The sequence below is a fragment of the Oncorhynchus nerka genome, linkage group LG26 (assembly GCF_034236695.1).
Source record: "Oncorhynchus nerka isolate Pitt River linkage group LG26, Oner_Uvic_2.0, whole genome shotgun sequence".
NCBI classification, from domain to species: Eukaryota; Metazoa; Chordata; class Actinopteri; order Salmoniformes; family Salmonidae; genus Oncorhynchus; species Oncorhynchus nerka.
Genome location: NC_088421.1, coordinates 5,699,561 through 5,717,182, shown reverse-complemented (window position 1 = coordinate 5,717,182; position 17,622 = coordinate 5,699,561). Strand labels below are relative to the sequence as shown.

The window sequence follows — 17,622 nt, the reverse complement described above, 5'->3', positions numbered from 1 at the left end:
CAGGCGTCTTTTGATTGGATTACCAATATTGAGAGGCAGGTCCTATTTGGGCAGGTCTATGCAGAACTAGGAAACTGAATTTGATAAACAAATTAATTTGTGTACTACTAAGCTGTTTTTTCAACCCACAATGGCGGAAGGAGGAGAAGATATCGATTTGGTCGAGGATATAATTATAACGCCATTCTCAAGACAAATTTTTCAAGAAAAGTTAGACATTGTCAGGAGAGGTCGCCCGACGCCGACGCTACAAAGCCAGTCACAGGCGGGAAATGTGCCAGATATAAAATGAAAGAGGCAAGATGTAAAATGAACAATTTAGCAGCTTGCTTAATTCAAGTTGACAGTAATTTACTCAACATGAATAGTGAGGTGATTTCAAGGTGAGAAATGCTTCTGTTGCCCAATTATAGGCTACTGAGGATGGGATCGTAATTTCAATAACTGAATCAAATATTCATAATATGGATATGAACTGAATAGGCCTATGCTTGTCAACAACAGCCATTTTTTTTTTTTAAATTAAAATTTAAAATCTGTAGCCTAATCTAATACATTCTAACAGCTGATCGGCAATTGCGGTAGAAATGTGACCATGATCACAATTGATAACTTCCAATTTCATGAACTAAACATGGACATTAATAATTAAACATTTTATTTTTGTATTTCACCTTTATTTAACCAGGTAGGCCAGTTGAGAACAAGTTCTCATTTACAACTGCGACCTGGCCAAGATAAAGCAAAGCAGTGCGACAAAAACAACAACACAGAGTTAAACATAAACAAACGTACAATCAATAACACAATAGAAAAATCTATGTACAGTGTGTGCAAATGTAGAAGAGTAGGGAGGCAATAAATAGGCCGTAGAGGCGAAATAATTACAATTTGGCATTAACACTTTTGTGATAGATGTGCAGATGATGACGCACAAGTAGAGATACTGGGGTGCAAAAGAGCAAGATGATAAATAACAATATGGGGATGAGGTGTGCTATTTACAGATTGGCTGTGTACAGGTACAGTGATCGGTAAGCTGCTCTGATAGCTGATGCTTAAAGTTTGTGAGGGAGATATAATACACCAGCTTCAGTGATAAAAAAAAAATGCAGTTCTTTCCAGTCATTGGCAGCAGAGAACTGGAAGGAAAGGCGGCCAAAGTAAATGTTGGCTTTGGGGATGACCAGTGAAATATACCTGCTGGAGCATGTGCTACGGGTGGGTGTTGCTAAGGTGACCAGTGAGCTGAGATAAGGCGGGGCTTTACCTAGCAAAGACTTATAGATGACCTGGAGCCAGTGGGTTTGGCGACATATAAGTAGTGAGGGCCAGCCAAAGAGAGCATACAGGTCGCAGTGGTCACAGCACTGTGATAGACTACATCCAGTTTATTGAGAAGAGTGTTGGAGGCTAATTTATAAATGACATCGCCGAAGTCAAGGATCAGTAGGATAGTTAGTTTTACGAGGGTATGTTTGGCAGCATGAGTGAAGGATGCTTTGTTGCAAAATAGGAAGCTGATTCTAGATTTCATTTTGGATTTGAGATGCTTAATGTGAGTCTGGAAAGACAGTTTACAGTCTAACCAGACACCTAGGTATTTGTAGTTGTCCACATATACTAAGTCAGAACCGTCCAGAGTAGTGGTGCTAGTCGGACGGGCGGGTGTGGGCAGCAATCGGTTGAAGAGCATACATTTAGTTTTACTTGCATTTAAGAGCAGTTGGAGGCCACGGAAGGAGTGTTGAATGCCATTGAAGCTCGTCTGGAGGTTTGTTAACAGTGTCCAAAGAAGTGCCAGATGTATACAGAATGGTGTCGTCTGCGTAGAGGTGGATCAGAGAATCCCCAGCATCAAGAGCGACATTATTGATATATATATATATATATATATACAGAGAAAAGAGTCGGCCCGGGAATTGAACCCTGTGGCACCCCCATAGAGACTGCCAGAGGTCCGGACAACAGGCCCTCCAATTTGACACAATGAACTCTGTCTGAGAAGTAGTTGGTAAACCAGGTGAGGCAGTCATTTGAGAAACCAAGGCTGTTGAGTCTGCCGATAAGAATGCGGTGATTGACAGAGTTGAAAGCCTTGGCCAGGTCGATGAAGAATGCTTCACAGTACTGTCTTATATCGATGGTGGTTATGATAGGACCTTGAGCGTGGCTGAGGTGCACCTATGACTAGCTCGGAAACCAGATTGCATAGTGGAGAAGGTACGGTGGGATTCTAAATGGTCGGCGATCTGTTTGGTAACTTGGCTTTCAAAGATTTTAGAAGGCAAGGCAGGATGGATATAGGTCTATAACAGTTTGGGTCTAGAGTGTCTCCCCCTTTTGAAAAGGGGGATGACCACGGCAGCTTTCCAATCTTTGGGGATCTCGGACGATATGAGAGGTGGAACAGGCTAGTAATAGGGGTTGCAACAGTTTCGGCTGATAATTTTAGGAAGAGAGGGTCCAGATTATCTAGCCCAGCTGATTTGTAGGGATCCAGATATTTCAGCCCTTTTATAACATCAGCTGTCTGGATTTGGGTGAAGGAGAAGCGGGAGGGGGCTTTGGCAAGTTTCTGCAGGGGGTGCTGAGCTGTTGGCCGGGGTAGGGGTAGCCAGGTGGAAAGCAAGGCCAGCCCATAGAAAAATGCTTATTGATATTATCGATTATCGTAGATTTATCAGTGGTGACAGTGTTTCCTAGCCTCAATGCAGTCGGCAGCTGGGAGAAGGTTCTCTTGTTCTACATGGACATTAGTGTCCCAAAACTTTTTGGAATTAGTGCCACAGGATGCAAATTTCTGTTTGAAAAAGCTAGCCTTAGCTTTCCTAACTGACTGAGTATATGGTTCCTGACTACCCTGAAAAGTTGCATATCGCGGGGGCTATTCGATGCTAATGCAGAACACCACAGGATGTTTTTGTGCTGGTTAAGGGCAGTCGAGTCTTCGGTGAACCAAAGGCTATATCTCTTCTTAGTTCTAATTTTTTTTGAATAGGGCATGCTTATTTAAGATGGCGAGGAAAGCACTTTTAAAGAGCAACCAGGCATCCTCTACTGACGAGATGAGGTAAATATCCTTCCAGGAAACCCGGACCAGGTCGATTAGAAAGGCCTGCTAGCTGAAGTGTTTTAGGGAGCGTTTGACAATGATGAGGGGTGGTCATTTGACCGCGGACCCATTCCGCACGCAGGTAATGAGGCAGGGATTGCTGTATCCTGGTTAAAGACAGCAGAGGTGTATTTAGAGGGCAAGTTGGTCAGGATGATATCTAAGAGGGTGCCCATGGTTAGGGATTTAGGGTTGTACCTGGTAGGTTCCTTAATAATTTGTGTGAGATTGAGAGCATCTATTTTAGATTGTAGGACGGCCGGAGTGTTAAGCATATCCCAATTTAGGTCACCTAACAGTAGGAACTCTGAAGATAGTTGGGGTGGCAATCAATTCACATATGGTGTCCAGGGCACAGCTGGAGGCTGAAGGCGTTCTATAACAAGCGGCAATTATGAGAGACTTGTTTCTGGAAAGGTGGATTTTTAAAAGGAGAAGCTCAAATTGTTTGGGCACCAACCAGGATAGTATGACAGAACTCTGCAGGCTATCTCTGCAGTAGATTACAACTCCGCCCCATTTGGCAGTTCTATCTTGTCGGAAGATGTTATAGTTAGGGATGGAAATTTCAGGATTTTTGGTGGCCTTCCTAAGCCATGATTCAGACACGGCTAGGACATCAGGGTTGGAGTGTCCTAAAGCAGTGAATAAAACAAACTTAGGGAGGAGGCTTCTAATGTTAACATGCATGAAACCAAGGCTTTTACTGTTACAGAAGTCAACAAATGAGAGTGCCTGGGGAATGGGAGTGGTACTGGGGTCTGTAGGGCCTGGGTTAACCTCTACATCACCAGAGGAACAGATGGAGGAGTAGGATAAAGGTACGGCTAAAGGCTATAAGAACTGGTCGTCTAGTGCATTTGGAACAGAGAGTAAAAGGAGCAGATTACTGGCCACAGAAGAATAGATTCATGGCATAATGTACACATAAGGGTATGGTAGGATGTGAGTACAGTGGAGGTAAACCTAGGCGTTGAGTGACGATGAGAGAGGTTTTGTCTCTAGAGGCACCAGTTAAGCCAGGTGAGTTCACCGCATGTGTAGGGGGTGGAACGCAAGGGCTATCTAAGGCATATTGGGCAGGGCTAGGGGCTCTACAGTGAAATAAGACTATAATCACTAACCAAAACAGCAATATACAAGGCATATTAACATTCGGGAGAGGCATGTGTAGCCAAATGATCATAGGGTCCAATGAGTAGCACAAGATGAGTCAGGGAGACAATTTCATAGTCGCTGCTATGCTAGGCGAGCTGGAGACACAGCGATTCAGACAACTAGCGGGCCGGGGCTAGCAGATGGGCATCCGGCGACGTTGCAACAGAAGAGCCTGTTGAGACCACTTCGGACGGTTACGTCGGCAGACCAGTCGTGATGGATTGGCGGGGCTCTGTGTCGGCAGGAAAGGGTCCAGGCCAATTGGCAAAAGAGGTATTGTAGCCAAGTAATTGTCTGGTGGACATCTTTGGCTAGCTGGGAGACGGGCCTAGCTCGAGGCTAGCTCCAGGCTAACTGGTGCTTGCTTTGGGACAGAGATGTTAGCCAGGAGTAGCCACTCGGATAGCAGCTAGCTAGCTGCGATGATCTGGTGTAAAGGTTCAGAGCTTGTGGTAGGAATCCGGAATTGTGGTGGAGAAAAAGCAGTCCGATATGCTCTGGGTTGATATCGCGCGGTGCAGACTGGCAGGAATTGACCGGGTTGATGCTGGCTGATGTCCGAGTTAATGGTGAGGACCGCTAGCAGTGTCTAACTGACTACTAGCTAGTAGCTAGTTAGCTGGCTAGCTGCTGAAGGGGGTTCCGGTTCCGGTAAAGTATAAAAATAGCAGATCCTTACCTCATTGGGTGAGACTGGTTGCAGGAGAGTATATTCGGTCCGTAGATGGAAAGTGAGATTAAAATATATACTTAGAAAACGATATATACACGGAACGGGACAAGACAAAACACACGTTCTATGCCATCTTGGAACAAGATCTAATAACACAAGTCTACAACAACAATAAACTGAAGTTATAGGCTACATTTGCAGTGATTCCAGTGATATTGTAATTATATTTATATTTTATATTTAACATATTTATGTATAAAATGGTAGGCTACAGTAGCATACATAGGCATGTAAATGAATAGGCTAATTGATGACTAATAGATGCAGTGTGTCATTGTCACTTTCAATTGTGGACTTTTCCCAGTTCCATAACTTCCATTTCAAATGTCCACTTAGCGCTCGAGACCCAAGAGCTGAGCTGGCATAAAATCCTTCACTTGATATGGTTCTCAATAAGCAACGTCGACATAAGAATGCAGTTTAATCCACCCACAAGCGAATTTATCTAATGTGCTCTAGAGCACCTAAAGTAGTTTTCCTGTGCTTTGTCATCATTATTTGTTGATGCACATCAGTTTTAGCACGTTAATGTTTTATGGAAAAGAGGTTGGAAATAGGTGTCTCCATAATAATAATCTAAATAGCCTACACGACGTGCACTCTTGCTGCTCTTTCCCCATCACTCTCACTCACTCAGAAATAGGCTCCCTCACTGCCTGATAGTCAGCAGCAGCAGGTCACAGTAAAATGTACATTTTTAATAAATTGCCATGGTGGCCAAAACCCAGCAACTAGTGACCAATACATTTTCACCAGCGGCATCATTTTCAAAGTTGCCTAATTTTACAGGAAAACTAGGAACATGGCAACCCTTCTCTGAACTATTATGCAATTTGATGCATGCACTGATGCCAGTATGAGCCTTCAATGGCTTTCATTGGCACTTCATTCTGTAGGTCATTTGTGGAACTGTAAACGTGTACAATTTTGATTTCAAGTCTGTTGTTCCACTTTTTCCACACAATTATGACACCGAATAGATCATGATTTCCAGATATTTATCCAAATCTGCACATTTCTTGGAAAAATAACATTATACCATATTGCATGTTTAGTGTTATTTCTGACCCATTTTATGCAGGCAACTTCACTTCCGCCCCTGCATGTCCAACAAATCACCCGTAGAGGGAGTCCCTGTGTATAATATCACTTTTCTTCTATTGTTATACATACAATTAGTTGTTTATTAGGATCCCCATTAGCCGCTGCAAAAGCATCAGCTACTCTTCCTGGGGCCCACATGAAACATGGCATACTACCAAGTACAGAACATTTTTAGTCAAGGACTGAAATAGGCTATGGCCTACATATCAGTACATACACACACTATGTAGGTCTAATTCATAGTACAGTGCAAATTACAATACAAGATATATATAAAAAGACTGTCTCTTCACAGTCCCCTTTGTGCAGGTAGGTGTTCTTTTATAAAAAAAAATCAACTGGTTCTATTGTTAGCTTGAGTTACCTAGGGTGGCAGAGAGTTCCATGTAGTCATGTCGCTATTTAATACTGTGTTTCTCAGCCTCTGTTCTGGACCTGGGGACTTTAAGGAGACCTCTGGTTGCATGTTTTGTGTTGTACCGATGACTACTAGAACTGTGTGCCAACTGCTTGAACAGACAGTTCGGTACCTTCAACACCTTGCACAAAGACTAAAAGTGATGCAATCAATATCTCCTCAACTTTGAGCCAGGAGAGACTGAAATGCATGTTACTGACACTTTCCCTCCGTGTACATCTAAGTGTGATATGTGCTGCATTGTTCAGGACCAACTGCAATTTACTTACAGTGCATTCTGAAAGTATTCAGACCGGTTGGCTTTTTCCACATTTTGTTACGTCACAGCCTTATTCTAAAATTGTTGAAATTGTTTCGCCCCCCCCATCAATTTACACACAGTACCCCATAATGACAAAGCAAAAAAACATTTTATTTTAGCACATTTATAAAAATGGAAAAATCACATTCAGACCCTTTACTCTGAACTTTGTTGAAGCACCTTTGGCAGCGATTACAGCCTCAAGTCTTTTTGGGTATGACTGTACAAGCTTGGCACACCTATATTTTGGGAGTTTCTCCCATTCTTCTCTGCAGAACCTCTCAAGCTCTGTCAGGTTGGATGGGGAGTGTTGCAGCACAGCTATTATCAGGTCTTTCAAGAGATGTTCGATTGGGTTCAAGTCTGGGCTCTGGCTGGGCCTCTCAAGGACATTCAGAGACTTATCCCGAAGCCACTCTTGCATTGTCTTGGCTGTGTGCTTAGGGTTGTTTTCCTGTTGGAAGGTGAACCTTTGCCCCAGTCTTAGGTCCTGAGCGCTCTGGAGAAGATTTTCATCAAGGATCTCTCTGTATTTTGTTCCGTTCATCTTTCCCTCGATCCTGACTAGTCTCCCATTCCCTGCCGCTGAAAAACATCCCCACGGCATGATGCTGCCATCACCATGCTTCACCGTAGGAATGATACCAGGTTTCCTCAAGATGTGACGCTTGGCATTCAGGCCAAATAGTTCAATCTTAGTTTCATAAGACCAGAGCATCTTGCGTCTCATGGTCTGAGTCCTTTTAGGTGCCTTGTTTGCAAACTCCAAGCGGGCTATCATGTTCCTTTTACTGAGGAGTGCCTTCTACTTGGCCACTCTACCATAAAGGTTCTCCCATCTTCACAGAGCAACTCTAGAACTCTATCAGAGTATCCATTGTGTTCTTGGTCATCTCTCCGACGAAGGCCCTTCTCCCCCGATTGCTGGGCGGCCAGCTCTAGGAAGAGTCTTGGTAGTTCCAAACTTCTTCCATTTAAGAATGATGTTGGCCACTGTGACCTTCAATGCTGCAGACATTTATTTGGTACCCTTCCTTTCAGCATTTGTAGTTTGCATATCATACCTAAGTTTGCTAATCTTGTCAACAAAAAAAGTTATTGAAGTGGTTGGCAATATCAAAGGGTTTTGTTATGAACAAGCCATCTGCCTCAATGACGGATTTAGCAAAGTTTGCTTTTTGTCTATAATTTAATTTGAAGTACTCCAGAGGTTTTTACTATCATTCTATTATATATCATTAATCTTTCTTCCATAGTCTAGTTTATTTTTGTTTAGTTATGTGATTTCTCAATTTACTGTATGTTTGCCAGTCTGCTGCCTTGTCAGACTTATTTGCTATTTGTAACGGGATTCATCCTCCTCTGACGAGGAGTATGAGAGATCGGACCAATATGCAGCGTCGTACGTGTTCATCATGTTTTAATGAACAAAATCACTGAACACGAAAATATAAAATAACAAATAGAAAGACAGAAACGAAAACCGAAACAGTTCCGTGGAACACATAGGCACAGAAAACAGAAAATAAACACCCACCGAACACAATAGAAAACAGGCTACCTACATATGGTTCTCAATCAGGGTCAACGATTGACAGCTGCCTCTGATTGAGAACCATACCAGGCCAAACACAGAAATAGCAAATCATAGACAACCCACCCAACTCACGCCCTGACCATACTAAAATAAAGTTAAAAGAACTAAGGTCAGAACGTGACACTATTCCCTTTGCCTCATCCCTCTCACCCATACAGTTTTTCAATTTGTCATCTATCCATTGGGGATTTGGCAGCTCTAACAGTCCATTTCTTGATGGGTGCATGGCTATCAGTAACTGGAAGAAGCTGTTTCATGAATGCTTCAAGTGCAGCGTCCGGGTGTTCCTCATTACACACATCAGACCAATAAATATTATTCACATCTTTGACATAGGAATCATTGCAAAATCTCTCTAGTGTACATCTATCAGTGGGGAGTACAGAAACAAGTAGTCAAACTCCAAAAGGGTGTTTGTATAAATCAGTTTGCTCTTATTGATACCACATTACAACTATGGTTCAACTGTACAATATGTAGTTAGACCTAGAATGTGCAATGGATATGTGCCATGGAGAAGGATCATGCCAGCATCCGATGTGACCTTGTGAGAGATGGATAACACCGTACCCAGTTCTCTCTGTGTGTTTCCGTGTGCCCATCTGAATCCTGCCTGGGTCAAACTCTGCAGAGAGGCGATGTTGTGCTGCCTGCCCTGTGGGAGATGGCCTCAGCTGTGGGAATGTGTGCTTTGTCACGGGGGTCTGATTACATGCTCAATGCTTGGGTTGTGCGTAGCTCATCGTCTGGGCAATTGAGATTAATGACAAACCTGATCCCTGGCCTGCCTCTATTTGTTAAATTCTAGGCTATTTTGATAAACTTCTGTTTATTTGACAACTTGAGGAATTTAGTGATTTGCTGAATTTCGAGGCCTTTACCTCGACTGACCCTTTGATTATCAATTAACTTAAATGTTATCTCAGTGTTTAGGTTCATAAAGTCCACAAACCTGCACACAGTCTTTCAAAAGTGCAAGACTACTCTCTGTGTTTCTCAGGTATTTTTTCAGGAAAAAAATATTTTCCATCAGAGAGACTTGGTGATGGAAGAGATTTAGGAGATTATTGTTTTGGGAGTTCCGCTTCTTACAAACCATTCCTGCTACTGTTTTTCTATTTAGGCCCTACTCAAAGCATTCTAGAAGTAAGAATAAGGCAACAATATGACACAGCAACAATTTAATTTGAATGGTAATAATACTTGAATACTTCATTTGAATGGTAATAGTACAAGAGATTTACGTGGTTTGATGGCTGACGAAGACAGCATTTATTAATGCCTTGGTAATAGAGGAAACAATTAAAATGATCATACATATGAAAAAACAATCGTATTTGATAATTGACACAAGTATGGTATTCAAGTGTTTGTATAATCATACGCAAAACATCAATTTTCTTAAATAGGCCAGAGAAGTGTTCACCTTGACCAATGTGTTATGTTAGCAAATATATTCTCTCACTTGTTTAGACAGTTGAGATGCCTGTGAACAGTAATTATTTTGTGTGAAATGGCCTTGCCCAGAGTGACTCTTGGGAGAGGGGTTCCTCCCTCCAACTTCTCCAGTAAGTCCTGGACATGTGAAAGGGTCCCAGCGGAGTCCAGGATGATGTTGGAGGAGGGCCAGGAAAAAACAGCGACTGGGAAAAATAGGAGCTAGGATAAACGCTGGTTGACTTGGCAAAACAAGACGAACTGGCACAGAGAGACAGGAAACACAGGGTTAAATACCTCGGGGACTAATGGGGAAAACAGGCGATACCTGGAGGTAGGTGGAGGGAATCACAGACCGGTGAAACAGATCAGGGCGTTACAGTAGCCTCCCCCCAGGATATCTCTAGCAGGAACCCAGCACCTCTCCTCCATAACCATAACCCTCCCAGTCAACCAGGTACTGGAAACCCCTGCCCCGTGGTCGAACACCCAGGAAGCGTTTCACCTTGTATGCCGGATGGCCATCGATGACACAGGGGGGAAGGATGGGCCTGGAGACAGAAGACAAAGGGCTGTGAGACACGCGTTTAATCCTAGACACATGGAAAGTAGGGTGAATGCCGAGGGTACGGGGTAACACAAGACAGACAGCAGTGGAACTAAGGAATCTAGAGATGGAAAAAGAACCAATGAAACAGGGAGACAGGTCCCGAGTGGAAAGCCATACCCTCTGCCCAATGCAGTAGCGGGGAGCTGGAGTCCAGCTGCGGTCCGCTTGTCGACGATACCTGGAGTTAGTCCTGAGAAGTGCCGCCCGAGGACTTCTCCAGGTACGTTTACAGCAGCAGACAAACATCTGGACCGAGGGTACGTTGACCTCCTGCTCTTGTTCTGGAAAGAGTGGAGGCTGATACCCCCATAGAGCACTCAAAAGGGGAGAGTCCCATGGCTGAACAGGTAAGGGTGTTCCGGGCATACTCCACCCAGACCAGTTGTCTGCTCCATGTAGTGAGGTTGGTTGAGACCAGGCATCTTAGGGTGGTTTCTAACTGCTTTCTAACAAACTTTCATTAAATCACACATGCAAATTAAAGCTACACTTATTGTGAATCCAGCCAACATGTCAGATATCAAAACGGCTTTTCGGCGAAAGCAAACGATGCTATTATCTGAGGATACCACCATAGTAAACAAAGAGAGAAACCATATTTCAACCCTGCAGGTGCAACACAAAACGCAGAAATAAAAATATAATTCATGCCTTCCCTTTGACGAGCTTCTTTTGTTGGCACTCCAATATGTCCCATAAACATCACAAATGGTCCTTTTGTTCGATTAATTCCGTTGATATATATATCCAAAATGTCAATTTATTTGGCGCGTTTGATCCAGAAAAACACCGGTTCCAACTTTCTCAACGTGACTATAAAATATCTCAAAAGTTACCTGTAAACTTTGCCAAAACATTTCAAAATACTTTTGTAATACAACTTCAGCTATTTTTTTATGTAAATAATCCATAAAATTGAAGACTAGATGATCTGTGTTCAATACAGAAAGAAAACAACCTGAAGCATGCTTTCTGGTCACACGCCTCTATCTAACAGTACACTTCAAGCGACCCTCGTTCAAGATGGCCGTACTTCTTCATTACACAAAGGAATAACCTCAACCAATTTCTAAAGACTGTTGACATCCAGTGGAAGCGATAGGAACTGCAAGAAGGTCCCTTAGAAATCTGGATTCCCAATGAAATCCCATTGAAAAGATAGGCTGGAAGCAACAAAATGGAGTCATGGTCAGCTTTTCCGAAAGGAAGGCGGGAGAGGGCATCGCGGAAGTTAGAAGAACAATGATCCAGGGTTTTACCAGCCCTGGTAGCACAATCAATATGCTGATAGAATTTAGGGAGTCTAGTTTTCAGATTAGCCTTGTTAAAATCCCCAGCTACAAAGAATGCAGCCTCAGGATATGTGGTTTCCAGTTTACATAGTCAAATAAAGTTCGTGCAGGGCCATCGATGTGTCTGCTTGGGGGAATAAATGCCCCCCCCCAGAATTCTCTTGGTAGATAATGCGGTCGACATTTGATTGTGAGGAACTCTAAGTCAGGTGAACAGAAGGACTTGAGTTCCTGTATGTTGTTATGATCACACCACGTCTCGTTAATTATAAGTCATACCCCCCCCCCCCGCCCCTCTTCTTACCAGTAAGATGCTTGTTTCTGTCGGCGCGATGCGTGAAGAAACCAGCTGGCTGACTCCGATAGCATGTCTCGTGTAAGCCATGTTTCCGTGAAGCAAGGAACGATACAGTCTCTGATGCCTCTCTGGAATGCTACCCTTGCTCGCATTTCATCAACCTTGTTGTCAAGAGACTGGACAATGGCGAGTAGTATTCTCGGGAGCGGTGCGCGATGGGCCCGTCCCCGGAGCCTGACCAGAATACTGCTTCGTCTGCCCCTTTTACAGCGTCGTTGTTTTGGTTCGCCGGCTGGGATTCAATCCATTGTCCTGGGTGGTGGGCAAAACACAGGATCCGCTTTGGGAAAGTCGTATTCCTGGTCAAAATGATGGTGAATTGACGTTGCTCTTATATCCAGTAGTTCCTCCCGACTGTATGTAATAAAACCTAAGATTACCTGGCGTACCAATGTAAGAAATAACACGTAAAAAAAACAAAATATTGCATAGTTTCCTAGGAACGCGAAGCGAGGCAGAAAAATGTGGTATAACCTAAAAGGCTGTTACCATAAAAAATATAGACCTACACATACTAGATTGATGACCATCTATGTAAAAAGTAGACGTGTTGGACATTGAAGTCTTCACGTTTACTTCTTGTCTAACCAAAGTAAAAAATGTACCATGAATAAGTAAAAGTTGTACAAAGGACTACTGTATATGGTAAAAGTTGTTATACTTTGAAACAAAAACAATACAGAGAACTTTGTACAGTAGATGCCATATTTTTATTGTACAAATTAAACAGTGACATCCTGCAATCGAACTGACAAACTTCTGTTAATACTTAAAACCGAACTGCACTTAGAAAAACCCGTTGACATTTCGTGAGCCTACATCTCATAACAAGGTCACACCAAGGCAACTACAACTCCATGAAAATGACGTTTTCCTTACATTTTCATGGTGCATTAGGAGCAAGTTTCATTATTTTAAAAGTCCCTTAGAAAATGTCTGTCAGTGGCAACATCTACAAGACAATGTTGCCAGGCTGCAATCCCCTAAGTAGGAGCATACATACAACAACCATAGTCCAATTCATCCTTCTAATCTTTATTAAGAAATTAATATCACATAGTTTGTAACACCTTTATTGGACATCTTGAATATAAACATAGGCATACTGTATTCATGGACTCTTGAATGGTGAACTCTTTCACAATGACACATTCATCCAACTCAGCAAAAATCTTCAGTCAAAATCAGTAAAACCCTCCATATTTTGTGCAATCTGTAGCTTCCTTTGTGATTCAGTGTCCCCTCCCTGCTTTTAATCAGCAACTCATTCAACAGTAATTTTCTTAGTGCTCATCTCTACTCGTCTCTCCACATCACACTTGCTTCCCCTTGCCCTCAGAGATGACATGCTCCGGTGCAGCCCTTTTGAACCATTCATACCATGACCCGTCATACACAGACACTGACCCTGAATGTCCCAGCAGGTGAGCAGCCAGAACCACGTGGCATGCAGTGACCCCTGACCCACAGGTTACCCAGAAAGGTTTCTCCAAGTCCACCGCTGACTCCTGGAACATTTTTGCCAGCACTTCAAGCTCCAACTCCTTGCCTGAGGCATCCATGAACTTGGTAAAAGGCATGTTGATAGTACCAGGAATGTGGCCAGGTTCAATATCTGTGTGTGAGAGGACGAAAGAAAATGATAAGGAGAGCGGTAAAGAGAGGGGGATAGAGAAAGAGGGAAGGTGAGATTTTATTTAAAACATAATTGGGACAAAATATGTCTTGACATTTCAAAAATCATATTAGCAAAGATGTATAATACCATCAAATGTAATCAATTCTAGGAGGACAAAATAAATCTTTGCTTATGCTCCCACTGACCATCTCTTAGTTCTGGTTCAGTTCCCCGGAACATGCCGGCGGGTCTTGTGTCAATAACTTGCACCTGTTTGGTCTCAATGTTTTTCAGCACATCATCATATGACTTGACCCATGATTGATTGGCGGTCGCCTTGAAGACCGCACGTCTTGGCTTGGTGTATTCTGCAGTGACAGGATGCCCCTCGGCCAGCCAATTCTTCATACCCCCGTCCAGGACCGATACAGAATTGTGCCCAAATAATCGGAACATCCACCACACTCGGGGTGCGCTGAATGACCCAAAATCGCTGGTATCGTACACTACTACATGTGTATCGTTTCCTATACCTAAACCCCCCACATACTCTGCAAAGTAGTTTGCAGTTGGGAGCATATGGTCCATCGAGGAAGTTTTGTCAGAACATTTGTCAATATCAAAGAACGAAGTTCCAGGTATGTGCTGTTGGTTAAATTCCGCATTTGCATCGCGTTTTAATATCGGTACATGCCAGGATGTATCCAGAATTTGAAGATTCGGTCCAATAAGGTTGCTCTTTATCACATCTGCAAGCCATTTGGCTGAAACAAGCTCCTGGGTTTGCACCGCCATGATTGTCCTTGTCTTGAACTTTGAATCAAGGTTGCCATGTCTTCAACAAAATTCTAATCCAAAACCCGCACCAAAATCCTGAAAAGTAGTCCCTTTTTCTTTTGCACAGGAAGAGGGGAGTTGCAACATTTAGCCAATAAACCCCTTTTTTTCCACAACGTTACTGAGTGAATTAACAAGGAATCTTGACTTAACGTCTAACAACTTTAGAAGCAAAATTCGGTTTTCCATCAAAATAATAATTATTGCAAGCTAGTGTGACTAATAAAGGAAATGGAATATGTCACAAGAGAAAATATAATTTGCCCTTTTTACACTTCTGACTGTTACTACAGTACCAGTGAAAAGTTTGGGCACACCTACTCATTCCAGGGTTTTTCGTCATTTTTACTATTTTCTACATTGTAGAATAATAGTGAAGACATCAAAACTATGATGTAACACATATGGAATCATGTCGTAACCAAAAAAGTGTGAAACAAATCAAAATATATTTTCTATTGAGATTCTTCAAAGTCGCCACCCTTTGCCTTGATGACAGCTTTGCACACGTCGTCACTATTATTCTACAATGTAGAAAATAGTCAAGCTAAAGAAAAACCCTGGAATGAGTAGGTGTGCAATTTAGAAATAGTCCAAAAACCAGCAACAAGCAACCACATACATTTTCACCAGTGACATCATTTTCAAAGTTGCCTAATTGCAACCCTTCTGAACTATTACGCAATTTGATGCATGGATGTGATACTGGTATTACGCCTTCATTAGCTTTCACTGGCACTTCATTCTGTAGGTCATTTGTAGAACTGTAAACGTGTACCATTTTGATTTCAAGTCTAATATTGTTCCACCTTTTCCACACAGTTATGAGACCGAATAGGTCATGATTTCCAGCTGTTTATCAAAATCTGCAAATTTCTGGTCAACAACTGCCAGGTTTTTTATTTATTTTTATCTGTAGCCTAATCTAGCTGACTGTTACCTTCAATCTAATGCATTCTAACAACAGCTGATCAGCAATTGCGATAGACCTGTGACCATGATCACAATTGAGTACTTCCAATTTCATGAACTAAAAATGGACATGAATAATTACATAATAACACAAGTCTACAACAACAATAAACTAAAGTTATAGGCAATTGATTAAATCAGTTTGCCAGCTCAAGGTCGGCTACACCAAGTGGAACAAACTGATTTGCAATGATTCCAGTGATATCTTAATTTCAACATATTTATTGTATAATATAGCAGGCTACAGTAGTCTACATAGGCATGTCAATTAATTCGCTAATTGATGACCAATAGATGCAAGTGTGTCATTGTCAGTTTCGCTGTGGACTTTTCCCCGTTCCATAACTTCCATTTCAAATGTCCACTTAGAGCTCGAGACCCAAGAGCTGAGCATTTTTTGTCCTTCGCTTGATATGGTTTTCTGTAAACAAAATCTACATTAGAATGCAGTTTAAACCACCTCCGAGCGAATTTATCTAATGTGCTCTAGAGCACCTAAAGTAGTTTTCCTGTGCTTTGTCATCGTTATTTGTTGATGCGCGTCAGTTTTAGCGCGTTAATATGTTTTATGGAAAATAGTTTGGAAATGGGTGTCCCCATAATAATAATCTATATAGCCTACATACAACTTGGTTAAAACTTGTCACGAAATGCACTCTTGCTGCTCTTTCCCCGTCACTCTCTCTGTCACTCAGAAATAGGCTGCCTCACTGCCTGATAGTCAGCAGCAGGTCACAGTGAAATATATATTTTTTTAATGAATTGCCATGGCGGCCAAAAACTAGAGCCGAATACATGATCAAAGTCGCCTAAATCAGGAAAACTAAGATCATGGCAACCCTTCTCTGAACTATTACGCAATTTGATGCATGCACGTGATTCCAGTATGAACCTTAATTCGCTTTCACTGGTCCTTCATTCTGTAGGTCATTTGTGGAACTGTAAACGTGTACCATTTTGATTTCAAGTCTGTTGTTCCACTTTTTCCACACAATTATGAGACAGGGGTCATGATTTCCAGGTATTTATCAAAATCTGCAAATTTCTTAATAACATAATGCAATATTGCATGTTTAGTGTTATTTCTGACCCATTTTATGCAGGCAACTTCACTTCCGCCCCTGCATGTCCAACAAATCACCTGTAGAGGGAGTCTTGAGTTATTGTTAGCTTGAGTTACCTAGGGTGGCAAAGAGTTCCGTGTCGTCATGTCTCTATTTAATATGGTGTTTCTCAGCCTCTGTTCTGGACCTGGGGACTTTGAGGAGACCTCTGGTTGCATGTTTTGTGTTGTACCGATGACTACTAGAACTGTGTGCCAACTGCTTGAACAGACAGTTCGGTACCTTCAACACATCAATACCTTGCACAAAGACTAAAAGTGATGCAATGAATATCTCCTCAACTTTGAGCCAGGAGAGACTGAAATCATGTTATTGACATTTTCCCTCCGTATACATCTAAGTGTGATATGTGCTGCATTGTTCAGGACCAACTGCAATTTACCTACAGTGCGTTCTGAAAGTATTCAGATCGGTTGGCTTTTTCCACATTTTGTTACGTCACAGCCTTATTCTGAAATTGATTTTTTTTAATCATTAATCTACACCCAATAATCCATTAATGACAAAGCAAAAAATATATATATTTTAGCACAATTTTTTTTTAAATATCACATTTACATACAGAGTAAGTATTCAGACCCTTTGCTCAGTACTTTGTTGAAGCACCTTTGGCAGAGATTACAGCCTCGAGTCTTCTTGGGTATGACGGTACAAGCCTGTCACACCTATATTTGGGGAGTTTCTCCCATTCTTCTCTGCAGATCCTCTCAAGCTCTGTCAGGTTGGATGGGGAGCGTTGCTGCACAGCAATTATCATGTCTTTCAAGAGATGTTCGTTCAAGTCCGGGCTCTGGCTGGGCCTCTCAAGGACATTCAGAGACTCATCCCGAAGCCACTCTTGCATTGTCTTGGCTGTGTGCTTAGGGTTGTTTTCCTGTTGGAAGGTGAACCATCGCCCCAGTCTTAGGTCCTGAGCACTCTGGAGCAGGTTTTCATCAAGGATCTCTC

The 17,622-nt window shown here is 42.3% G+C and overlaps 1 protein-coding gene across 1 annotated transcript; it reads right to left on the bottom strand.

Annotated features, from left to right (window-relative positions):
* Nucleotides 1-13,137: 13,137 nt before the first annotated feature.
* LOC115109845 (3-mercaptopyruvate sulfurtransferase-like) lies at nucleotides 13,138-14,570 on the bottom strand. Its single transcript, XM_029635089.2, has 2 exons — nucleotides 13,948-14,570; nucleotides 13,138-13,738 (listed from the first exon to the last, which is right to left on the bottom strand). Exons 1-2 carry the CDS (start codon nucleotides 14,534-14,536, stop codon nucleotides 13,437-13,439), a joined length of 891 nt encoding a protein of 296 aa, XP_029490949.2. The 5' UTR covers nucleotides 14,537-14,570; the 3' UTR covers nucleotides 13,138-13,436.
* Nucleotides 14,571-17,622: the final 3,052 nt, after the last annotated feature.

Bases quoted from the DNA above. Each gene is read 5' to 3' on its own strand.
- LOC115109845 (XM_029635089.2), bottom strand. From the start codon at position 14,536: ATGGCGGTGCAAACCCAGGAGCTTGTTTCAGCCAAATGGCTTGCAGAT. The intron at 13,739-13,947 runs GTCAGTGGGAGC...TCTCACACACAG, and splicing joins TGAACCAGAACTAAGAGATG to ATATTGAACCTGGCCACATT.